The sequence below is a fragment of the Furipterus horrens genome, unplaced genomic scaffold (genome assembly GCF_987537825.1).
Source record: "Furipterus horrens unplaced genomic scaffold, mFurHor1.1.pri manual_scaffold_2, whole genome shotgun sequence".
In the NCBI taxonomy this organism is placed as follows: Eukaryota; Metazoa; Chordata; class Mammalia; order Chiroptera; family Furipteridae; genus Furipterus; species Furipterus horrens.
Window position 1 is genome coordinate 664070 of NW_028327172.1, and position 24298 is coordinate 688367.

At 68.1% G+C, this 24298-nt stretch overlaps 1 protein-coding gene across 1 annotated transcript; it reads left to right on the forward strand.

Annotated features, from left to right (window-relative positions):
- Positions 1-565: 565 nt before the first annotated feature.
- MUC5AC (mucin 5AC, oligomeric mucus/gel-forming) lies at positions 566-24062 on the forward strand. The gene is made up of 50 exons (XM_090291664.1): positions 566-638; positions 1374-1448; positions 1812-1874; positions 2048-2107; positions 2314-2575; positions 2857-2971; positions 3177-3267; positions 4305-4414; positions 4533-4746; positions 4841-4966; positions 5155-5272; positions 5459-5597; positions 5843-5953; positions 6273-6342; positions 6417-6554; positions 6643-6807; positions 7051-7145; positions 7404-7530; positions 7686-7941; positions 8036-8088; positions 8444-8544; positions 8758-8909; positions 9068-9206; positions 9300-9413; positions 9541-9720; positions 10517-10756; positions 10926-11082; positions 11535-11663; positions 11833-11995; positions 12355-12398; positions 12489-12677; positions 13240-17214; positions 17384-17592; positions 17889-18063; positions 18257-18507; positions 18616-18799; positions 19060-19267; positions 19708-19886; positions 20118-20205; positions 20308-20411; positions 20544-20575; positions 20887-21058; positions 21338-21439; positions 21691-21728; positions 21968-22090; positions 22168-22266; positions 22629-22748; positions 22870-22933; positions 23024-23138; positions 23502-24062. Exons 1-50 carry the CDS (start codon positions 566-568, stop codon positions 23755-23757), a joined length of 10563 nt encoding a protein of 3520 aa, XP_090147790.1. The 3' UTR covers positions 23758-24062.
- Positions 24063-24298: the final 236 nt, after the last annotated feature.

Genomic DNA, 24298 nt, shown 5'->3' on the forward strand with positions numbered 1-24298 from the left:
TCGGCTGGAGATGGGCTGTGGGCATCTCCCCTCTGGGTGGGCGCAGACGCTCCTGCCCCTCACAGCCACAGGCCCGCAGGGGGCTCGAGCTGCCCACTGCCTGCTGCCCACGTGGTGTCGGGAGCCTCAGCTGGGGCTTTCCGATGGGGAAGGGTCCTGTCACCGGGGGGCTGCCCCCAAGCCCATCTGTGGCGAGTGTGATGCTGGCCCTTGTGAGGGGACCTGTGGCCTCTCTGGGCACCAGAGATTCGGGCCCGGAGGCACAGACGGGTGCCCAGAGAAATTCTCGGGGGGGGGGTCGTGGCTGGTGCCAGAACTTGGGCGCCCTCAGGAAGCCAGCCCCCCCACCCCTGGGCATACAGCCTTGTCTCTGCTTGGCTCCGGCCGCTGGCCAGCTCAAAGCCAGCGCCCACTGTTTACCTGGATGAGGGGAACCGCGGGCCTGCCCCACCCACCCACGTGAAGTCACGGGGCAGCAGCCAGCTCTGGGGCTACAAAAGCCTCCTGCCGAGGCAGGTCCCTCCTCAGAGGCGGCCGCTGGGCTTCTCCCATTGCTCCCCCCACCATGGGTGTCGGCTGCAGGGAGCTGGCTCCTCTCTGCGCCCTGGTCCTCGCCCTGGCCTGCGCCCAGCACCCAGGTGAGGCTCATTGGATGGCTTCTCCCACAGGTCCCCTGCCACTCTGTGTCGGGGGTGGCCCTAGTCTGGGGCCCAGACAAGCTGAGGTGTCCGTGCACAGCTCTGGCCATCCACAGGCTCCAGCTCTTGGGGCGTGGGTGGGCTGCAGGGGCTGCAGAGCCCTGAGGGTGGGGGAACAGGAGCCCAGGTCTCCTGGCCTTGCCCACCCTCCCTGTCAGTGGGCAGCCTGTGGCCCCCTGGCCCCTGACCCCATCCTTGCCCTCAGGGTCCTGGGGGTGGGCCTGGGGTCTCTCCTGCCCTGCTGGCCTGCCTCTGAGGACCTTGGAGATCAGCCTCGGGGTTCTTGGGCATCCTTGGGGCCCACACTGCCGCCCATCGGCCCTGACCTGGCCTTCTCTGCCTGACCCCTGCCCAGTGGCCCTTCGTGCCCTGTGTAGCATAAGCCCCTCCCCTCCCCTCAGAGGCCACACCACTGGGCGGCTGCCGCCCCTTCTGTCCCTCGACCGGAGCTAGGACAGCAGTACCTGGCCCATGGTGGGCCCTCACTGTGAGTGGGTGGTCGGCCCTGGAGACACTAGGTCAGGGCCAGGACCCCCAAATACTGGGGGCCAAGCAGAGGGGGTGCTCGAGGAGCACTCCCAGCACCCTGGCTCCACGCAGAGAGAAGAGTCCATGCCCCCCAGGGCTCCATGCCAGCCCTGCCCCCGCTCAGGCTGGCAGGTCCTCTTCCCGCAGGCGGGGCCCGGCACAGTGCATCGCAGCCCGGCAATGAACACCTGCAGCTGCCTCCTGTCCCCTGGGGGCCTGGCGGTGAGTCTGTCCCACGTGCTCCAGCTGGAGTCCCCAAGGAGCCCCTCACCCTGGGCTTGGGGGCAGGGGAATGTGCCCACCTACACATATGGTTGGCCACCCGCAGGCCGTGCGTTGTGTCCCCATTGTGCTGCAGGGGAGGGGGGGGCAGGTGAGAAGGCCCACTGGGCGCATGTGTCTTCTGTCCCCACTCCTGCCATTGAGCTGCATGTGTGTCCCCAAGGCTGCTGCCTGCCAGCCCCTCTGCGTTTCCGTACCCACGCTGCAGTGCGATCCTCATGGCTCTGGGAGGGGTGGCGGCGAGGGGCACACCCCCAGACCGGCTTCTCGCCCTGACCTCAGCACCCCTGGGACTGTCTCCAGCCACTGGTGCTGGCTCGGGCATCGCTGAGGTCCTGGGCGCAAACGGCCTTCGGGGCCGTGTGGGTGAGCGTGCTGACAGCGGGGGGAAGTGAAGCTCGGAGGGCCGGGGCCTCTGCAGCCCGAGGGCGTGCCGGACGGCAGGGAGGCCAGCCCCGGCCGAGACCAGCAGCTCCCGGGGCACAGAGGCGCCGCAGGGCAGGAACGGGGGCTGTGCGCCGACATCCCTGTTCCCACAGGCGACCCACTCCTCGGGGTAACCACCCACCCGCCTCTGAAGACCGCCCATGTGGTACGAGGTGAGTGAGACTCCATGAGGCTGGGCTGAGGGGCTTGCGTTGAGGGCCCTCCTCCCTCAGACTGGGGCCCCTGTCTGGGTGGACAAGGGATGAGTTGGGTCCCGACAGGACGTCCCCAGGCACCGGCCCTTGGGCGGCAGCCGTCCAGGCTCAGGCAGGTGGGGCGCGAGGCAAGGTGCCCTGAGCACGGCTGCGCTCCCCCACAGACCCGAACCCGGCGCACAACGGGCGGGTGTGCAGCACCTGGGGCGACTTCCACTACAAGACCTTCGACGGCGACATCTTCCGCTTCCCCGGCCGCTGCAACTATGTCTTCTCTGCGCACTGCGGGGCCGCCTACGAGGACTTCAACATTCAGCTCCGCCGCGGCCAGGAGTCCAATGCCGCCACCCCGAGCAGGGTCACCATGAAGCTCAGTGGCATGGTCCTCGAGCTGACCAAGGGCTCCGTCCTGGTCAACGGCCGCCCGTGAGTCTGGGGCGCTGGGTGGCCGAGGGCATTTTGGGTGGTCGTGGGAGGGACAGAGGGTCACACCTGAGTGTGGAGCCAGATGGGGCGCTCCCCGAGCTCTGCATTGGCCACCAGGGCTACCCCGGGCTTCCTCCTTCCAGAGCTCCAGGGCCCCCGTCCCTGTCGTACCCACTTGCACCGTCCCTGGCAGGGTGGACTTGCTCCGTCCGTGACTGTAGAGACCCCCTGCTGCTCTGCCCTCACATAACCCCACGCCTCCGTGGGCCCCCTCTCCTCAGGACCCAGCTGCCCTTCAGCCAGTCCGGGGTCCTTGTGGAGCGCAGCGCCAGCTACCTGAAGGTGTCGGCCAAGCTGGGCCTGGTCTTCATGTGGAACCAGGATGACAGCCTCCTGGTGAGCCCAGCACGTCAGGGGCACCTGCAGCCACAGCCTCCCTGAGGGACAGGGTATGGGGGGGGGAAGGGGGGGTCAGACCCTGCTTTGTACTGCATCTCCCTCGGGATAGCCCCCCCTTGGGGACACCTGCGTCCACGCCTCTGGTCTTTCTATCCTTGGTGTCCGCACTGGGCCAGGCGCCTGACGTGGCCTCTTGTTCCAGCTCGAGCTGGACACCAAATATGCCAACCAGACCTGCGGGCTCTGCGGAGACTTCAATGGTGTCCCCGTCTTCAACGAGTTCTTCTCCCACAGTGAGTCCCGGGCACGGCCCCCACGCTCCCCTCCTGCCTGCTCTGCCCAGCCCCCACACCCCCGTGAAGACAGGCTCTAAGTCGGATGTCTCCAGCTTGGGCACACCCGCACCTACGCACAACCTGACCCCACACACACATGCACACATGCATGTAGACCTGCACACAGCTACATACATGTGAACAGATATACCCACATGATTCCAGCATGCCCATGAGCACACAGATGCACAACAATGTGATTCCAGCATGCACACACACATGTATGAACACACATGCACCACATGGTCGCAGTGCACATGCACATGGCATGATTCTAATATGCACACATGTGCACACACATGCCCACACAGCCCCAGCACACAATGCACTCATGTGTGCACCCACATGATTCTGGCATGCACGCACACGCATGCCCACACAGTTCCAGTGCATGCATGTACACCCAGGTGATTCTAGCACACATGTGTGCACACACATGGACATTCACACAGTTCCAGCATGCACACATGCACACACGTGCATGCCCACTCTTGGCAGGGTGGCTGCAGGCCCCTTGTCTCGACGAGGTGACCCTGGGCTGCAGGCAGCTGCCGAGCACACAGCCTCACCGGAAAGTAGACCCTGTTGCTGCTCTTTGTCCTCGAGTCTCTGCCACCAAGCGGTGGCCTTTTGCACGACCTGCACTATCCCAGGTCCCTCCGCCAGGCCCATGAGTCCCACCCAGAGGGGCCTCCAGCCATGTGGGACCGAGTCTGCCCAAGAGACCAGTGGCCCTGGCCAGGGAGGCCCAGTGCGGGCTCAGCCAGGTCCTGAAGGCCAGCAGGAGCTCCGGGCCCCCCTCCTGCCCTCGCTCCTGTGCCCTGTGGCTTCTCACTTCATCTCAGACCCCTCAAATGTCCCGTGTAGCTGCTGCTTAACCCGGCAGCGTGGGAGGGGGAGGCGGGCGTAGCTGGGACACCTCAGGCGTGGGGGTTGGGCAGGGTGGTGGTGAGGGGACAGCGGGCCCTGCACAGCCCAGCCTGTGCTTCCCGCAGACACCCAGCTGAGCCCCATTGAGTTCGGGAACCTGCAGAAGATGGACGGCCCCACAGAGCAGTGCCAGGACCCCATCCCTGCGCCCCCAACGAACTGCTCCTCAGGCTTGGTAAGCCCAGCGTGGACGGGCAGGGGCGGGGCCCCGGGCAGCGGGCTGTGGGCGCTGTGGGGGGGGGGGGTACCCAGGGACCCGCAGGGCTGGGACTCAGCGCTGCGCTCCGCCCCAGGGCCTCTGCAAGGAGCTGCTGCACAGCCCGCTGTTCCTGGGCTGCGGCCCCCGGGTGGACGCCAGCAGCTACGTGCAGGCCTGCCTGCAGGACCTCTGCCTCTGCACGCACGCCGACCTGCGCAGCTGCGCCTGCCCCACGCTCGCTGAGTACTCCCGCCAGTGCGCCCACGCCGGGGGGCTGCCCCCGGACTGGCGGGGCCCGGGCCTCTGCCGTGAGTGTCTCCACAGCCCAGCCCATCCCGCGGTCCTGCCCTGGGCCCTGACGCAGGGACAGGGTGTGACGTGAGCCCTGTCCTCCCCCGGCAGCCCAGACGTGCCCCCTGAACATGCAGTACCGAGAGTGCGGCTCCCCCTGCGCGGACACCTGCTCCAACCTGGAGCACTCCCAGGCCTGCGAGGACCACTGCGTGGCCGGCTGCTTCTGCCCCGAGGGTGAGCCCCCCTCCCGCCCACCGCTGGTGCTGCCACCCCTGACCTGGCCCATGGTGACCCTGGGCCCCAGGGTCTGAGGAGCCCCTGAGGGGCAGGACCCCCAGGGGAGAAGGCCAGCTCCCCCCACGTGCTCGCGCGGTGGACACAGCCCGCCCAGCACCGGCCACACAGCCTGCCTGCTTCTGCAGGGATGGTGCTCGATGACATCGGCCAGGCCGGCTGCGTTCCTGCGTCTCAGTGTCCCTGTGTGTACAGCGGGGCCACCTACGCTCCGGGGGCTGTCTACTCCACGGACTGCGCCAACTGGTAGGACCCCAGGCCCCACCCTCTTCTCCCCCAGCGTGTTCCCCGGGTGGTCCCTCTGGGGGTCACCCTCCCCCTCTCAGCCCCCGGAAGATGCGAATGGGCCTCAGGTGGCGCGATGACGGGCAGGCCTGGGGGAGACCGTGGAGGCGGGGGCTGGGTGCTCGCATGGTCTCCCCCTGCCCGCAGCACCTGCTCTGGAGGCCGGTGGAGCTGCCAGGAGGTCCCGTGCCCGGGCACGTGCTCGGTGCTCGGAGGCGCCCACTTCTCCACGTTTGACGCGAGGCCGTACACGGTGCATGGGGACTGCAGCTACGTGCTGGCCAAGGTGCGGCGCCGTGGGGCCTCCCCGGGGCGCCGGGTGGGCGGGAGGACAGGGAGGAGGGGCGCAGGGGGCGGGGCGGGGCGGGGCGCAGGGGGCGGGGCGGGGCGCGGGGGGCGGGGCGGGGCGCAGGGGGCGGGGCGGAGCGCAGCGGGCGGGCGGGACGGGGCGGGGCGGGGCGCAGGGGGCGGGGCGGGGGCGGGGCGGAGCGCGGGGGGGCGGGGTGGCGGGGCCTGAGGCCGTGTCTGCAGCCCTGTGACAGCGGCGCCTTCACCGTGCTGGCGGAGCTGCGGCGCTGCGGGCTGACCGACAGCGAGACCTGCCTGAGGAGCCTGACGCTGAGCCTGGGCGGGGGGCGGACGGTGAGTGCGCAGCCCGGGCCGGGGACGCTGCCCAAGCCCTTGGCCCAGGACCCTCCCGCTCAGTCCCCACTCCCACCCCTGTGCGTCTCGACCGACCGTCCCAAAAGAACAGCTCGAGGGGCCCCAGGGCCTCCTCACCTGCTCCCACCGGCCATGAAGCAGAGGGCGGAGTAGCTTCTCTGTTCCATAAAATCACTTTGGTGTTTACATGATTAAAAGAAAATCCGCCCTCCTCAGTCCTCGGCTCCTCCTGGGGTCTCCTTCTGGGGGGGGCTGGGTGCACCCCCCGCCTGCTGCAAACACACCCCTGCTGCCCCAGGTCGTCGTGGTCAAGGCCAGCGGTGAGGTGTTCGTGAACCAGATCTACACCCAGCTGCCCGTCTCAGCAGGTGAGGGGGCCGGCCCCGCCCCCGGGCACCTCAGCCCCAGGGCGCCACTGAGACCCTCGTCCCCTTGTCCGCAGCCAACGTCACACTCTTCAGACCCTCGACCTTCTTCATCATCGTGCAGACCCACCTGGGCCTGCAGGTGGACGTGCAGCTGGTCCCCACCATGCAGGTGTTTCTGAGGCTGGCACCTGAGCTCCGGGGGCAGACCTGCGGTAAGGGGGCCGCCCCCGGGTGCCCGAGCCTGCCCTTGGCGGCCGGGCCTCGCGGGTCTCATGTGCCTTCCCTGCCCCACGTCCCCAGGCCTCTGCGGGAACTTCAACCAGAACCAGGCCGACGACTTCCGGACCCTCGGTGGCGTGGTGGAGGGCACGGCTGCCGCCTTCGCCAACACCTGGAAGACCCAGGCCGCCTGCCCCAACGTCAAGAACAGCTTCGAGGACCCCTGCTCCCTCAGCGTGGAGAACGGTACGTGGGCCTACCCGCCCCTTCCCAGCTGGAAGGGCTAGGCCTGGGTGCCAGCAGCCTTCCCGGTCCTGAGGGGGACAGCAGGTGGTAAACCGGCAACACGCCTGCATGTGTGTTTGTGCCAGCCGCAGTGAGTTCTGGGAGAAAAGGAGTGGGATGCTGGGGGCGCCCGGCTGGTCAGGAATCCGGGACAAAAGGAAGGTGTCCTGGCCACCCCCTGACCCCTGGCCCCCCTGTCCACAGAGAAGTATGCTCAGCACTGGTGTTCACGGCTGACGGATCCGCAAGGTCCCTTCGCCCAGTGCCACACCGCCGTGAGCCCTGGCTCCTACTACTCGGTAACGCTGCCCGCCTGCCTCTCGCCTTATTCACACAGCTTCCAGCAGGGGGTCTGGGAGGGCCCAGTGTGGTCCCAGGGCATGGCCGTGGGGTCTGGGGCCGGCCCGTCTCCTGACCTCCATGGGCAGGGCCGGACGTGTTAGGTCACAGAGACCAGGGCCCAAGGTCATCCGCTCCTGTGCTGTGGAGGGAGGGCCCTGGAGGAGGCCAGGACGGCAGTGTGGGCTGGGGCCCCTGACGCCGGCGCCTGTCCCCAGAACTGCCTGTTCGACACGTGCAACTGCGAGAAGAGCGAGGACTGCCTGTGCGCGGCCCTGTCCTCCTACGTCCGCGCCTGCGCTGCCCGGGGTGTGCTGCTCCGCGGCTGGAGGGCCGGCGTCTGCAGTGAGTGCGGGGCGAGGTGGTTCCCAGCGGCCCTGTCCCCTGCATGGGGCTCAGAGGCCAGGGAGCCCCGGGACACTACCCAGCAGGGTGGGCCTGGCAGGGATAGGGAGCCGCTGTGTCCTGAGTGCCACCCCTTCCCCGACGTTGTTCCCCAGCAAAGCCCATGGAGACCTGCCCCAAGTCGATGACCTACCACTACCACATCAGCACCTGCCAGCCCACCTGCCAGGCCCTGAGCAACGAGGACCTCACCTGCGGCATAAGCTTCGTGCCCGTGGACGGCTGCACCTGCCCCAGCGGCACCTTCTTGGATGACACGGGCAAGTGTGTGCCAGCCGCCAGCTGTCCCTGCTACCATAGAGGCTCCGTGGTCCCCAACGGGGAGTCCGTGCATGAGCATGGGGCCGTCTGGTAAGAGCCCCTGCAGGCGGGAGGGGCCGGGGCAGGAGGCGTGAGGGCGGCAGGGCTGGGCTGGACGGACCCTCTGAGCTCCCTCCCCTCACAGCACCTGCACCAAGGGCACACTGACCTGCATCGGAGGCCACAGCCCTGACCCAGGTGAGTCAGGAGGCCGGAGGGCTGCGGGGCGGGGGGCCCTCAGGTTTCTTCCCAGGAAGTTTCAGAGTGAAACACCCCTCAGGTCAGCATCTCTGTCAGGCAGACTGCCCTGGAGCTCAGTGAGGTAGTGGAGGGGCGCTTGCGTGGCACATGGCACACACATGCAGCACACATGGCACACGCACATGTGCACAAACACATGCTATACACACACCACCACACATACGCATGCTGAACGCACGTGCACAAGAGCACACGCACATATGCACACAGCACACAGACTGGGTCAGAGGGAAACACACTGCCGAGCAGGCCTGGGAGTGGGCGGGCCCCCTGAACGGCCCCCCTCCCCTAGCGTGCGCCCCGCCCATGGTCTACTCCGACTGCCGCAACGCCTCGGCCGGAGCTGTGGGGGCCGGCTGCCAGAAGAGCTGCCACACCCTGGACATGGACTGTGTGAGTACCCCTGACGCCATGTCCCCAGGGGCCACAGGGACCCCCACACCTCCTCGGCCCTGCTGGGCTGCTCTGGGGACATTCACCAGGCTGAGCTGTCCCTGTGGCCTCCGGAGGCCCCTCAGCCCGCTGCTGGCCTCGGGGGGCCCTCTGCCCCCCACTGCGAGCTCTCTGTCTCATCCCCGTCCACTGAGGTGTCTGTCCCGCCCCCAGTACAGCCCCCAGTGTGTGCCCGGCTGCGTGTGTCCCGATGGGCTGGTGGCCGACGGCGAAGGGGGCTGCATCGCGGCAGCCGACTGCCCCTGTGTGCACAACGGGGCCAGCTACCAGGCCGGCCAGACCATCCGGGTGGGCTGCAACTCCTGGTACGTGCGGCCTTGGCCCTGTCCCGGGGGGCTCCTGAGTGGGCGCAGGGACCGCAGCCCGGTCAGCGTCTGCGAGGCCCCCATGGAGCCTCGGGGGGGGGGGGGTCGCCCGCCCTCGCCTGCCCCCGCTTTGGCCTGACCGGCTCCCCTCCCTCCAGCACCTGTAAGAGCAGGAAGTGGCGGTGCACGGAGGAACCCTGCCTGGCCACCTGCACTGTGTATGGGGACGGCCACTACCTCACCTTCGACGGGCAGCGCTACAGCTTCAGCGGGGACTGCGAGTACACGCTGGTCCAGGTACGGTCGCCGCGCCCCGGCCCGCACCCCCCGAGGTCCCGCAGCGCTGCCGGCCCTCTCGGAAAGGTGAGCCGGCCCTCCCTGTCCCCGCAGGACCGCTGTGGCGGGAACGGCAGAGCCCAGGACGCCTTCCGTGTGGTCACCGAGAACGTCCCCTGTGGCACCACAGGCACCACCTGCTCCAAGGCCATCAAGCTCTTCCTGGGGGTGAGCGGGGGTCCGGGCGGGGGTCAGGCACCCCTGGGGAAGGCTCCATCCCCATGTCTGAGCCAGGGGGCACCGCGGGGGGTGGCCTGGGGTCCTCCCAGGCTCTGAGCGGCCCCTCCCTGCGCAGGGCTACGAGCTGAAGCTGAGTGACGGGAAAGTGGAGGTGACCGAGAGAGGGGCAGGGCAGGAGGCGCCCTACTCCATTCGCCAGGTGGGCATCTACCTGGTGGTGGACACCGAGGTCGGCCTGGTGCTGCTGTGGGACAAGAAGACCAGCATCTTCCTCAGACTCAGCCCTGAGTTCAAGGTGAGGCTCTGCCCCGCCCATCACAGCCCTTGCCCAGGCCACGGGGCAGCAGGGCGTGCAGGGCTGGGGAGAGAGACAGGGAGACCGTCAGAGACAGAGCACAGGGGCAGGGACAGGGACGGAGCGAGTCAGAGCGATGAAGACAGAGAGGGACAGACAGGGACAGAGAGCAGGGACTGGCCCACTGGCCTCCAGGGAAGGGGCAGCCCCCGAAGCTGTGCTGTGGGGTCAGTGTGGCTGCCAGGACAGTCATGACATGTGGGGTCTGGACTCCAGAAGTCCCCTCCAGGTGTCACAGGACTGGCTCCTCCAGAGACACCTGGAGAGGCTCCTTCCTGCCTCGTCCAGCTTCTGGGGGCCACTGGTGCTCCTGGGCTCATGGCCGCGTCACCCCGACCTGTGCCTCTGTGACCACATAGCTTGTCACCATGTGTGTCTGGTGGTCACATCCCCATCTGAGGACACCAGCCACCAGACCTGCCCACCCCGACCCAGGACACCCCCGGCGTCATCTCGTCCGCAGAGACCCTATTCCCACATGAGGCCATGCTCACGAGCCCCGGGGTCAGGCCCCCAGCCCATCTTTGGGGGACACCATCTAGCCCACACCCCTCTCCTCCAGGAGCGGCCTGGGCACAGCACCGCGGGCCTCTGCGTGGAGCCGGGCTGTGCACCGGGTGGCCGATGGCCGCCCTCAGCCCAGGCAGCCCCTCCTCCTCCTGGGGGGACGGGGCCAGGGAAAGGGGCTCTGGCCCCCCTGTGCTTGCCCTGAGCCCCTGCGCATCTGCGCCTGCAGGGGAGGGTCTGCGGGCTCTGCGGGAACTTCGATGACAACGCCGCCAACGACTTCACCACGCGGAGCCAGGCCGTGGTGGGCGATGCTCTGGAGTTCGGCAACAGCTGGAAATGCTCCCCGTCCTGCCCGGACGCCCCGGCCCCCAGGGACCCCTGCACCGCCAACCCCTACCGCAAGTCCTGGGCGCAGAAGCAGTGCAGCCTCATCAACAGCGCGGTCTTCGCGGCCTGCCACGCCCATGTACGCAGGCTTCCCTCCGGGCGCCTGGGGAGGGCCTCGGGGGGGCCCCCCTTCGGGACCCGCCCTGCATGACGGTGCCTTTGCTGCTCCTAAGCTCCGCAACGCAGGCCTGACCCCCCAGCGGCCCACAGGGGGGGTCCCCAGGACCTGAGGCCTGTCCCCCCAACAGGTGGAGCCGGCCCAGTACTACGAGGCCTGCGTGAGCGACGCGTGCGCCTGCGACTCGGGGGGCGACTGCGAGTGCTTCTGCACGGCCGTGGCCGCCTACGCCCAGGCCTGCCGCGAGGCGGGCGTGTGCGTGTCCTGGCGCAGCCCCGACGTCTGCCGTGAGTTCGCTCACTCCCCCGTGGGACGGGCAGGATGGGTTTAAAAGGAAAATGAAGGGGTGTTGCTGATGGAGAGCTGGCAGGTGTGGTAGAACTTTCTGGAACTGAGGGGTCAGCAGAGCTCCCACCCTGACCGCCGTCCAGCACATGTGATTTGGCCAGAGCGAGGCATGGCGGGGGAGCTGCTGCGGCTGGACCATGAGTCAGTCACCTGTCCCACCGCCCGCCTGAGCCACAGAATCCTGTCTCCAGGCCCTTCGAGGTCACCTCTGGAGTCATGGGGGTAGGGGTGGGGGGAAAACTTCCGAGACTTGGTCAAAGAGCGGGGTGCGCAGGAGCCTGCTGGGCTGGCTCAGAGCCCGGGCTGCCCTCCCCGGGCGCTGTGCCCCGGGGCTGCTGGGAGGCGGGCTCCTGACTGCGAACTGCTGCTGAGCATGTCCCTGTCCCTGCAGCCCTGTTCTGCGACTACTACAACCCCCGCGGCGAGTGCGAGTGGCACTACCAGCCCTGCGGGGCGCCCTGCCTGCGCACCTGCCACAACCCCGACGGACGCTGCCTGCACGACACGCACGGCCTGGAAGGTGGGCTGTCCTAGGGACCCCGGGACCCTCAGTGGGCCGGGCTCTCCTGACCCCTCGGGGGGCCTGTGTGGCTGCACCCTGGCACTGCCCGTGGCACGGTGGGCGAGGCCTTGGCAGTGGGGCGGCTGGCTGTCCATCTGGCTGGGACTCAGGCCTCTCCGGCCCGCAGGCTGCTACCCCAAGTGCCCGGCAGAGGCCCCCATCTTCGATGAGGACAACATGCAGTGTGTGGCCACGTGCCCGTCCCCTCCCCCACCGCTGCCCTGCCAAGTCCAGGGCAAGTCGTATCGGCCGGGCACAGTGGTGCCCTCGGACAAGAACTGCCACTCCTGGTGAGGGACTCCGGGCGGGGAGCTGGGGGGTCGGGGGCATTCGCCTGGGCCACCGCCCGTGGGATAAGCCCCAACTGTCACCTCCCAGTGGAGCCAGGAGGGGTCCCTGAGGCCTGGGTTTCCTGCAGGGCCTCCGGTTGCAGGATGAGGTGGGGGCCTGGAGGGGGTGGGTGCATCTGGAGGCTGAGCCTGAGCTTCCAGGACCCTGGACAGCTGTCCCAGAGCTGGAGCTGTCCTTCCGGAAGGCTTGTTGGTCACGGATAGGGAGGGTGTGACCTCAGGCTCCCCAGGGCACCCCTGGGGGTGGCTCCGGCAGGGACTCCCTGCACCCCAGACTTACCTTCATCCCCTGCCCTCAGCGTCTGTACCGAGAGCGGCGTGCAGTGCACCTACGATGCTGATGGTGAGCAGTGGCGCCTTCCTCGGGTCCGGGGTCTCGGGGTCCCCTCCTGCACCCCGGGCCCTGACGTGCCCGCTGCTCCGTTCCCTACAGCCTGTGTCTGCACCTATGATGGGCGGCACTTCCGACCAGGGGACATCATCTACCACACGACAGACGGCACCGGGGGCTGCATCTCCGCCCGCTGCGGGGCCAACGGCACCATCGAGAGGAGGGTCCACGCCTGTGGCCCCAGCACCCCCGCCCCCCCGACCACCTTCGCCTTCTCCACGCCGCCGATCGGTAAGACAGGTGCGCTGGGGCCCTGCAGGGCTGTGCCTTGCCCTGAGGATTGAGCAGGAGGGGTCTGGGAGTGAGCAGAGGCCGTCACCCGCAGGCGGGGAGAGGAGAGTCAGCCTCCCTGGGCCTCCCAGGCAGGACGGGTGTCCCCAGGACAGCGGCTGCCAGCAAAGGTTCCCCCGGGGCCTGGGAGGGCACAGCTGGCGTCCTCGCTGCGGCCCTCACCCCATCCTGGGGGTGTCTTGGGAACTTATCAGAGGTTCCCCCAAGAGGGAAGCATCCCCGGAACTCTGGCTTTTGGGGCCACATGTCCAGAGTCGACTCTGGGCACGGCTGGGGAGCAGGCTTCCCTTCAGTGAGATCAATTTGCCTATTTATTCATGGCTGTGCGTGCCACCTGCCGTGTGTGGGGCCCCTCCGGGGACTGGGTGTCTGTCACGGAGACACAGACGGACGTGGTGAAACCCACAGGCAGCTGACAGATGGGGAGCAGGGACAGGGTGAACGTGGGGTGGCCAAGGTCCCCATGTGACCGCTGGCCCCTCTGCCTTCTTCCTGCCCTCAGCTGTGAGCTCCACTGGGCAGCCCGGCACACGCCCTGGCCCGGCCTCGAGCTCGGCGCACACGGGTGCTCCCACTGGGGCCCCGTCCACCGCGGCGGGCACGTCCCCCAGGCCCACGCCTTCGGCAGCGCCCGCCTCCCCCCACGCAAGCTGTGGGGAGGATTGCCTGTGGTCACCATGGCTGGACGTCAGCCGCCCAGGCCGGGGCATCGACAGCGGGGACTTCGACACACTGGACAACCTCCGTGCCCACGGGTACCCGGTCTGCCGAGCGCCGCGGGCGGCGGAGTGCCGCGCGGAGAACGCCCCCGAGGTGCCGCTGCGGGACTTGGGGTCGCGCGTGGAGTGCAGCCCCACGGCAGGGCTGACATGCTACAACAGGGACCAGGTCTCAGGCTTCTGTGACAACTACCAGATCAGAGTCCTGTGCTGCACGGCCCGGGCCTGCCCTACCTCCCGGGGTCCAGCCCAGACCACCGTCGCCAGCACCCCTGTGCCCGTGACAACCACCCCCACCACCCCCGGGCCAGGGCCAGCCTCAGCGACAGCTTCCACGGCAGCCTCTGAGTCTACCGCAGCCCCCCGGCCCTCCCAGGCCCCAGGGGAGACCACCCCGCCGGCGCCCAGCCAGGTCTCCTGTCTACAAGAGTACTGCCACTGGACAGACTGGATCGATGGCAGCTACCCCAAGGCCGGTATCAACAGCGGAGATTTCGACACCTTTCAGAATTTGAGGTCCAAAGGGTATGCATTCTGCGAGAGGCCCAGCCAGGTGGAGTGCAGGGCGGCCCGCTTCCCGCACACCCCGCTGGCGGAGCTGGGGCAGAGCGTGGTCTGCAGCAGGAGCGTGGGCCTGCTCTGCCTGAACAGGGACCAGCTGCCCCCCATCTGCTACAATTACGAGATCCGGATCCAGTGCTGCGAGTGGGTGGACGTGTGCAGGGACAGGACAGTCCCATCGGTCACACCGGAGGCCAAACACCCCACTTCACGCGAAGCTGGCACCCAGACACAGGCCACGTGGACCACGGGGACCCCTGTGGCCTCCACACAACACGCACGGGCCAGCTCAGTCCCTGTGCCTCCAGCAACCAAAACCATAGCCAGCACACATGCCTCTCCAGCCGGGACCACCAGCACCTGCCAGCCACAGTGCGCGTGGACCAAGTGGTTTGACGTGGACTTCCCTTCCCCCGGGCCCCACGGAGGAGACCTGGAAACCTACAGCAACATCGTCAGAGGCGGAGAGAAGATTTGCCGCCGGCCCGAGTACATCACCCACCTGGAGTGCCGCGCCGAGAGCCACCCCGAGGTCAGCATCGACAGGCTGGGCCAGGTGGTGCAGTGTCGGCCCGACGTGGGCCTGGTGTGCCGCAACCGCGACCAGGCGGGCAGGTTCAAGATGTGCCTCAACTACGAGGTGCGCGTGCTCTGCTGTGAGCCCCGCGAAGGCTGCCCTACCCCCGGAAAGGTCACAGTGCCCAGCATCCCAAGTGTGAGCACCACTAGTCCTGCTGAGACTACCTCCCACGTGGCCACATCCAGCACAACCTCCACGCCGGAAACGAGCACCACCTCTGTGCACAAAACTCACCCAACACCTGCACCAGAAACCAGCACCACCTCCGTGCCAACAACCAGCACCACCTCCGTGCCAACAACCAGCACCACCTCCGTGCCAACAACCAGCACAACCTCCGTGCCAACAACCAGCACCACCTCCGTCCCAGAGACCAGCACCACCTCCGTGCCAGAGACCAGCACCACCTCCGTGCCAACAACCAGCACCACCTCCGCGCCAACAACCAGCACCACCTCCGCGCCAACAACCAGCACCACCTCCGTCCCAGAGACCAGCACCACCTCCGTGCCAGAGACCAGCACCACCTCCATGCCAACAACCAGCACCACCTCCGCGCCAACAACCAGCACCACCTCCGTGCCAACAACCAGCACAACCTCCGCGCCAACAACCAGCACCACCTCCGCGCCAACAACCAGCACCACCTCCGCGCCAACAACCAGCACCACCTCCGCGCCAACAACCAGCACCACCTCCGCGCCAACAACCAGCACAACCTCCGCGCCAACAACCAGCACCACCTCCGCGCCAACAACCAGCACCACCTCCGCGCCAACAACCAGCACCACCTCCGCGCCAACAACCAGCACCACCTCCGTGCCAACAACCAGCACCACCTCCGTGCCAACAACCAGCACCACCTCCGTGCCAACAACCAGCACCACCTCCGTGCCAGAGACCAGCACCACCTCCGTGCACAAAACTCACCCAACACCTGCACCAGAAACCAGCACCACCTCCGTGCCAACAACCAGCACCACCTCCGTGCCAACAACCAGCACCACCTCCGTGCCAACAACCAGCACCACCTCCGCGCCAACAACCAGCACCACCTCCGTGCCAACAACCAGCACCACCTCCGTGCCAGAGACAAGCACCACTTCCGTTCCTGCACCTGCTACGACCCACCCCACACCCGGAACCACCAGCACCTGCCAGCCACAGTGCGCGTGGACCAAGTGGTTTGACGTGGACTTCCCTTCCCCCGGGCCCCACGGAGGAGACCTGGAAACCTACAGCAACATCGTCAGAGGCGGAGAGAAGATTTGCCGCCGGCCCGAGTACATCACCCACCTGGAGTGCCGCGCCGAGAGCCACCCCGAGGTCAGCATCGACAGGCTGGGCCAGGTGGTGCAGTGTCGGCCCGACGTGGGCCTGGTGTGCCGCAACCGCGACCAGGCGGGCAGGTTCAAGATGTGCCTCAACTACGAGGTGCGCGTGCTCTGCTGTGAGCCCCGCGAAGGCTGCCCTACCCCCGGAAAGGTCACAGTGCCCAGCATCCCAAGTGTGAGCACCACTAGTCCTGCTGAGACTACCTCCCACGTGGCCACATCCAGCACAACCTCCACGCCGGAAACGAGCACCACCTCTGTGCACAAAACTCACCCAACACCTGCACCAGAAACCAGCACCACCTCCGTGCCAACAACCAGCACCACCTCCGTGCCAACAACCAGCACCACCTCCGTGCCAACAACCAGCACAACCTCCGTGCCAACAACCAGCACCACCTCCGCGCCAACAACCAGCACCACCTCCGCGCCAACAACCAGCACCACCTCCGCGCCAACAACCAGCACCACCTCCGTGCCAGAGACCAGCACCACCTCCGTGCACAAAACTCACCCAACACCTGCACCAGAAACCAGCACCACCTCCGTGCCAACAACCAGCACCACCTCCGTGCCAACAACCAGCACCACCTCCGTGCCAACAACCAGCACCACCTCCGTGCCAGAGACCAGCACCACCTCCGTGCCAACAACCAGCACCACCTCCGTGCCAACAACCAGCACCACCTCCGTGCCAACAACCAGCACCACCTCCGTGCCAACAACCAGCACCACCTCCGTGCCAGAGACAAGCACCACTTCCGTTCCTGCATCTGCTACGACCCACCCCACACCCGGAACCACCAGCACCTGCCAGCCACAGTGTGCGTGGACCAAGTGGTTTGACGTGGACTTCCCTTCCCCCGGGCCCCACGGAGGAGACCTGGAAACCTACAGCAACATCGTCAGAGGCGGAGAGAAGATTTGCCGCCGGCCCGAGTACATCACCCACCTGGAGTGCCGCGCCGAGAGCCACCCCGAGGTCAGCATCGACAGGCTGGGCCAGGTGGTGCAGTGTCGGCCCGACGTGGGCCTGGTGTGCCGCAACCGCGACCAGGCGGGCAGGTTCAAGATGTGCCTCAACTACGAGGTGCGCGTGCTCTGCTGTGAGCCCCGCGAAGGCTGCCCTCCGACCTCTGTGACCCCGTATATGACTTCACCTGCTAAGTCCCCACCCAGCACGGTGCCCACCTCCGTGGTGCCTGCCAGCACCTCCCGCAGCTCGCCAGTGCCATCCGCCCCGACATGCTACTGCAGTGTGTCCGACAAGCTCTACCCCGCAGGTGGGTAACGCCTATGTCCTGTGGCGGGTGCTGCCCTTCCACAGAGGGCCACGGGGTGACGGGGCGGTGGGTCTCATCTCTGATCAGAGCGGATCTGTTCTTCGAGGATTTGTCCCGTGGACACCTGGTGGAAGGCCTCGGCGCTAACGCCCTGTCTCATGTCGTGCAGGGTCTGTCATATACCAGCAGGCCGACCTCGCCGGCCACTGCTACTACGCCGTGTGCAGCCTGGACTGCCACGTGGTGAGGCAGACAGGCCACGCCTGCCCCACCACCTCTCCGCCTCCTGCCCCAGCTACCTCCCCACCCGGGTCCTCCCCTTTGGCCCCCACGCCTGTCACGACACCGGGGTGCCCCAGCGCTGTCCCCCCAAGAATGGTAACTTTCCCTTCCCGCCTTTCTCGGGAGCTCAGGGCTAGTCGGGGACCCCAATTTCCTTCCAATTAGGCTGTGGCTTCAGTGGGCGACTACTGGGCTTTGCAGGGTGACCACTGGGACGTGGCCTGGGAGCTGGGAGTGTGGGCCCCGAGTGGAGACTCCCCTGGTTGCGGGTGGCAGGGGACCAGAGCGCGTGGTTGATGCTCCGGACACGGCTGGGCAGCTGGGGAGGGCACGTGGGGTCAGAGCACCCCAAGCTGGTGGGGCGGTGCCTTCAGCTGCGTTTGTCCCCACAGAGAGGGGAGACCTGGCCCATGCCCAACTGTTCTCAGGCCACCTGCGAGGGCAACAACGTCATCCGCGTGCGGCCGCGCCTGTGCCCGCCAGTGCGGGAGCCCACCTGCGCCAACGGCTACCCCGCCCTGAAGGTGGCTGACGAGGGCGGCTGCTGCCACCACTACCAGTGCCAGTGTGAGTGCGGGGGCCCGGCCCGGCAGACGGGACTCGGGTGGGACACGGGGAAGGGCTTCCCCACAGCAGGCGGCCCACCGTCCAGCACGGAGCCCGCCGGGAGGGGGCCGAGTGCTCCGGCCGCGCTCGCTGGCCCGTTCTGTGCGGGGGCTGACGACGGGCGGCCCCGCTGACCCGCTCGGCCCGCCCGCAGGCGTGTGCAGCGGCTGGGGCGACCCGCACTACATCACCTTCGACGGCACCTACTACACCTTCCTGGACAACTGCACGTACGTGCTGGTGCAGCAGATCGTGCCCGTGTTCGGCCACTTCCGCGTGCTCATCGACAACTACTTCTGCGGCTCCGAGGACGGGCTGTCCTGCCCGCAGGCCATCACCGTGGAGTACCGGCAGGACCGCGTCACGCTGACCCGCAAGCCCGAGGGCGGGGTGATGACCAACGAGGTGCGGCGCGCCCCGCCCCCGCTGGGTGGGGCGGGGCGGAGCGGGCAGGGGCGGGGCACGGCTGACGGCGCGCCCTCCGGCTTGCTCCCCGCTTGTCTCCGCGTCTAGATCATCTTCAACAACAAGGTGGTCCGGCCCGGCTTCGCGAAGGGCGGCCTCGTCACCTCCCAGGTCGGCATCAGGATGTACGTGAGCATCCCCGAGATCGGCGTCCAGGTCATGTTCAGCGGCCTCATCTTCTCGGTGGAGGTGCCCTTCAGCAAGTTCGCCAACAACACGGAGGGGCAGTGCGGTGAGCCCCGCCCAGGCCCCTGCCCGGCTGTCGGGGCGCTGTCCCCGGGCCTTTGAATGTCGCTGCGAGTGTCCAGTGTGAGAAGGATGGGCCTTGGCCAGTCCCCGGGGCCTCGTGCCTGGCAGCGACACCTGTCCATCCTCATGGGAACCGCCCCAGGGTCCCGCCTCTGGGAGAGGGACGCGCAGGGAGGTCGGGACCCATCGCGCAGCCTGGAGACACTGGCCATCCCAGCCACCTGACTCCTGCCCCCATCCCAGGCACCTGCACCAATGACCCGAAGGATGAGTGCCGCCTCCCCGGGGGGGCGGTGGTGGCCTCCTGCTCTGACATGTCCGGGCACTGGAAGGTGACAAACCCCGACCAGCCATCCTGCCACGGGCCTCCTCCGACGCCCCCTGCCGTCGGGCCCACCACCTCGCCTGCCCCCTGCCCGCCCTCTCCAATCTGCCAGCTGATTCTGAGCGAGTGAGATTCTGGGAGCGGTGGGGGTAGCGGGGCGGGAGAGTGCTCTGCAGACGCCGCTGGGAAGAAGTGGCTGCCGAGGGAGGAGGCCACCGTGCGCTGGGGCTTGCTTGTGGCTGCCCGCAGGCTCCAAGCACAGCCGTTGCTGCCAGGAACGCCAGGCTCAGGGCTTGGCGGGTCTGGTGGGCGGGGCAGCCTCTGAGGCTCTGCCACCAGCACCTTGGGGGCCTGGGCCTGAGTCCTCATCACCCAGGCTGGCAGGGTGCAGGGGAGCCCAGGGGGCGTCTGCAGAGAGGAGGGACTGAGCCACAGCCAGGCAGCCCTGGGCCCCCGGCCCTCAGGCGGGCTCCGTGGCTGGCTCCCTCCCTGGGGGCCTCTCCAGGGGACGCCTGGGCCTCCGCTGGGGGCTGGGCCGCCCTGCGACGTGTGTCCCTGTGCCGCAGCGTCTTCCAGCCATGCCATGCCGTGATTCCCCCGAAGCCTTACTTCCAAGGCTGTGTGTTCGACCAGTGCCACATGACCAATGCAGACGTGGTGTGCTCCGCCCTGGAGTTGTATGCCTCGCTGTGCGCAGCCCACGGCCTGTGCATTGACTGGAGGGGCCAGACCAACCGCACGTGCCGTGAGTGCCGGCCCACTGGGTGGCGGCGATGGGCGGGCTTCCTGGAGGAGGAGGAGGAGGGCTGACCCCAGGGCAGGTCACACTGGCTCCTGCACAGAAAGGAGGGGCTTCCTGGCTGCAGGCCCCCAGCAGGTGCCTGGCACTCGGCGGGTGCCCAGGGTCCGGAGCACAGCCGGAGAGGTGCTCCTGGCTGGAGCCCTGGTCTCAGGGGTGGCTTCTCCTTCCAAACAGCCTTCACCTGCCCTGCTGGCAAGGAGTACCGGCCCTGCGGCCCCTCCAACCCCTCCTACTGCTACGGGGGTGACAACGCCAGCCTCGTGTATGTGCCCGCCCCTCCCTCCCACACCGACCAGAACCCCCAGGGTGGCCTCTCCCTGCCCTGAAAGTCACAGGGACCAGGCCAACCCTCTACTCCCCTCAGGGCCCTTGAAGACATCAGCCCCGTCACAGAAGGCTGCTTCTGTCCAGAGGATATGACCCTTTTCAGCACGAGCATGGACGTCTGCGTGCCCACAGGCTGCCCCAGTGCGTCCCCAGGGGGGCTGGGGGCGCCTTCCACCTGAATGGACTGTCAGTGGCTGCTGGGTCCACGGGTCCCACCCTGCAGGCTGGTGGGCCATGGTTGCCCAGCTGTGACCTTGATTTCTGTCCCTCCAGGGTGCCTGGGGCCCCAAGGGGAGCCGGTGGAGGTGAGTGTGGGACACCATGGGGAGGCGGGGGGCGGGCAGGGCCTCCTCTCAGTACCAGACACTCAGAAGCAGGCCAGGGAGGGGGACACAGCTGTCCCTGCAGACTGGGGAGGCTTCCATGCGTGGGCACCCATCCTCCACGGGGACCCCCTGCTCCGCTGTATCAGTGAAGGCAGAGGCTGGTCACCCACAGGGCTGCCCGCCCGCCCATCTCAGGCCCCTCCCCTCGGGTCCCCTGCGCCCCCACCTCTGGAGCTGCCTCCGGGACAGGCAGGTGATGGAGGGGTGGGGCTCTGTTTGCCTCCCTGCAGCTGGGCCACACGGTCACCTTCGACTGCCAGGAGTGCACCTGTGAGGGCGGCACGTGGACCATGAGCTGCCGGCCGCAGCCCTGTGCCCTGCCCCCCGCCTGCCCCGGGCCCGGGCTCGTACCTGTGCCTACGGCCCTGCAGGCCGGCCAGTGCTGTCCCCAGTACACCTGCGGTGAGCCCTGGGCTGGGGCATGGGTCATTGCCCTCGCGTCTGCCGAGGGCCCCACACACGCTGGCCCAGGGCTGGCAGCTCCGTCCGCCCCAGAGTAGCCGCTTTGAATGACCCCAGTGGGTGTTCTGGGAGGGCCTGGGCTCCCCCCCACCGCCCGGGCAGGCTGCAACCCCACCCCTGGGGGCAGCCGGTGCCCCTTGGAGAGCCCAGCACTCTTGGGGACCCTTGGGGACAACACTCAGGTCTGAGTGCCTCTCTCTGCCCCCTGGCCCCCCACAGCGTGCAACACCAGCTACTGCCCCACACCTGCGGACTGCCCCGAGGGCTCCCGCCAGATCCTGACCTATGAGGAGGGTGCCTGCTGCCCCAGCCAGAGATGCAGTGAGTGTCCCGCCCAGTGGCCCGGACTCTGCCAGGCCGGTCCCTGACGCTCCTGTGCAGGTGCTGCCAGCTGGGGTCCCCGCCTCGCTCGGATGCAGCTAGGAGGGGCCCCTATGAGCGTGGGCACCGTGCTCAGGAGGCCGGACGGCAAGGCTGGAGTGTGCGGGCAGGCGGGAGGGGTGAGGGCGGGGACGTGGTGGGGCGTGGGGTGCTGAGGGCCGGTCTTCAGGCCTCCGTCTCCTCCCCGACAGTCTGGACCGTCTGCAGTGTGAACGGCACCTTGTACCAGGTGAGCACCGGCTGAAGGTCACGGCCCCCGCTCTGTTCTGAACACAATGAGGCCCCCCAGCCTCAGTGTGCGCCAGCTGGGCCCCCAGGGATGTGACCTCCATGGAGGTGCAGCCTGGGGACACTAGCCCTGAGGCGGAGCCCCAGAGGGTCACCCAGGGGGGAAGGTCCCCCAGGCGTGGAGGGCACATCTGGGGGCAGGGTGCCCGCTCGCTGACGCCGGCGACCCTGACCCCCCAGCCCGGTGCTGTGGTCTCCTCGAGTCTGTGTGAGACATGCCGGTGCGAGGTGCCCGGTGGCCCCCAGTCGGACACCTTCAGGATCAGCTGTGAGACCCAGACTTGCAACACCCAGTGCCCCCTGGTGAGTGCCCGCCGCCCCCCACCCCCGGGCAACTCCTGCCGGGGCTCAGGCACATGCCCATCCTTCCTTCCACTCAGGGCTTCGAGTACCAGGTGCAGAGCGGGCACTGCTGCGGGTCGTGTGTGCAGGTGGCCTGCGTCATGAACACCAGCAAGAGCGCTGCCCGCCTCTTCCTCGTGAGTGGGGGCAGCAGGGCCTGCTGGGGCCCCGGGGCTGTGGGGGGGTCTGGGCAGGGCACCGCGGCCACCAGGCTGGGGGCAAAGCCAAGCCCAGGAGCCCCATGTGGCCAGGCCTCTGCCGCCAGCGGGGACGACCCTGTGAGGACAGTGACGGTGCTGAGCGGGCAGGGTCCTGGTACGTGAGGGCTCCCGGGCAGAGGTCCCTGCTGCACATGTTCCTGGCAGAGGCTAGGGGGCCTCTGGGAGCCGCAGGCTGGGGACAGACAGACAGGCAGGCAGGCAGGCAGATGCAGCGCCTCTCCTGCTGGAGGGAAGTCCCTGGGGAGGGCGCTCACCCCGCTGGCCTGGGCTCCCCGCAGCCTGGTGAGTCCTGGTCAGACGCCGGGGACCGCTGTGTGACCCATGAGTGTGAGAAGTACCGGGACGGGCTTGTGGTGGTGACCACGAAGAGGACGTGCCCCCCGCTCAGCTGCTCTGCGGTGAGTCCCGGGAGCCCCGCCCAGCCCCGCCCGGCGTGGATGGGGTGGGAGCCGCCCCGCACCCCCGGCCCCCTCTCTGCGTGGGCTGCTCCAGCGCTAACGGCACCCCATGTTGCCCCAGGCCCAGGCCCGGCCGAGCGAGGACGGCTGCTGCCTCTCCTGTCCCGAACCCCAAACCCAGAACAGTAAGTGGGCATGTCTGTATCTCGAGGTACAGGGGCTCTGGAGTGCCCGGCTGGCCCTGACCCTCCACACGCCTCCGTGTTCCTCCCCAGGCTCGACCTGCGCCGTCTACCACAAGCTGGAGGTCATCCGCGTGCAGGGCTGCAGCTCCGCGGGGCCCGTGCGCCTGGCCTACTGCCAGGGCAACTGCGGGGACACCACCTCCGTGTACGTGAGCCCCCACAGCCCCCCCGCGCCCGCCTGCCACAGGCTCCTGCTGAGCGCGGGCTGCCCTGTTTGCAGACAAGGGGCGGGACAGGACAAGGGGGTGTGGGGAGCAGTAACTAAGACCCCAAGTGCCCCAAGGGGAGGGGCCCACAGGGGTCTCCAGGCTGCGAGGTTGGGCTCAAGCTGAAACTGAGGCCCTTGTCCTGTTTGCAATCACCGCCTCTCTTCACTGGGACCTGGACCTGCTGTGCCCCTTGGTGACCGGCTGGGCCCGCTGGGCGTCCCCCCAGCCCTGGGGCCTCTGGGGGCAGGGTGCTGGGAGGGAGGGCGCCCTCGCACCATGCTGAGCGGCCCTGCCTGCAGGTTCTCCCTGGCGGCCAGCGCGCTGGAGCACAGGTGCCACTGCTGCCAGGAGCTGCGGGCCTCGCCCCGGAACGTGACGCTGCGCTGCGCCGACGGCTCCCGCCGGGCCTTCCGCTACACGCAGGTGGAGGAGTGCGGCTGTGTGGGCCTGCGCTGCGACCCCCTCGGCCGCAGCCACGGGGAAGAGCCCCTGCAGAGCCAGCACGCTGGGGGCGGACGCTGGAGCCGCAGGGCTCAGGCCCCACCCGCAGCCTGATGGGCGGTCGCTCCCCACAGAACCCCCTTTATTCCCTGCGATCCGGCTTCCGATGCAGTAGCCTGAGCCCTGGGCTGGGGGGCTGAGCCCCAACGCACTGTCCCCCACCCCTTCCCTGTCCGAGGCCCGGCCCGGTGGGCAGGGGGGCGGGAGACTTGGGCGTTGCAGCGGGTCCCCTCCGTGATGGCCCCCTGGTCATGCGATTGACTGCTCAGCTGGCTGCCAGGAGACAGAGCCTCCCCCGCCCCCGCCTGGGCCTCAGGAGAGACCAGCCATTCCAGAAATACACTTGGAGCATTTTGCAAGTCCCCGACTCCGTGTGATTTCTAAACTCATCCCTGAAACCCAGGAGTGGGAGGGGCAGGCGTTGGTCCCTAGGACGCAGGGAGGGAACGTGGGAGGGAGGGAGTCCACCCAGCCTCCCAGACTCCCCTGCAGCACGGATGCCCCGCTGAGTGCATGTGTGTGCGCGTATGAACGTGTGTGTGTGCGTGCACGTACCTGTGTGCACACGCCAGCACTCTGAGACCATGCCCCGCGG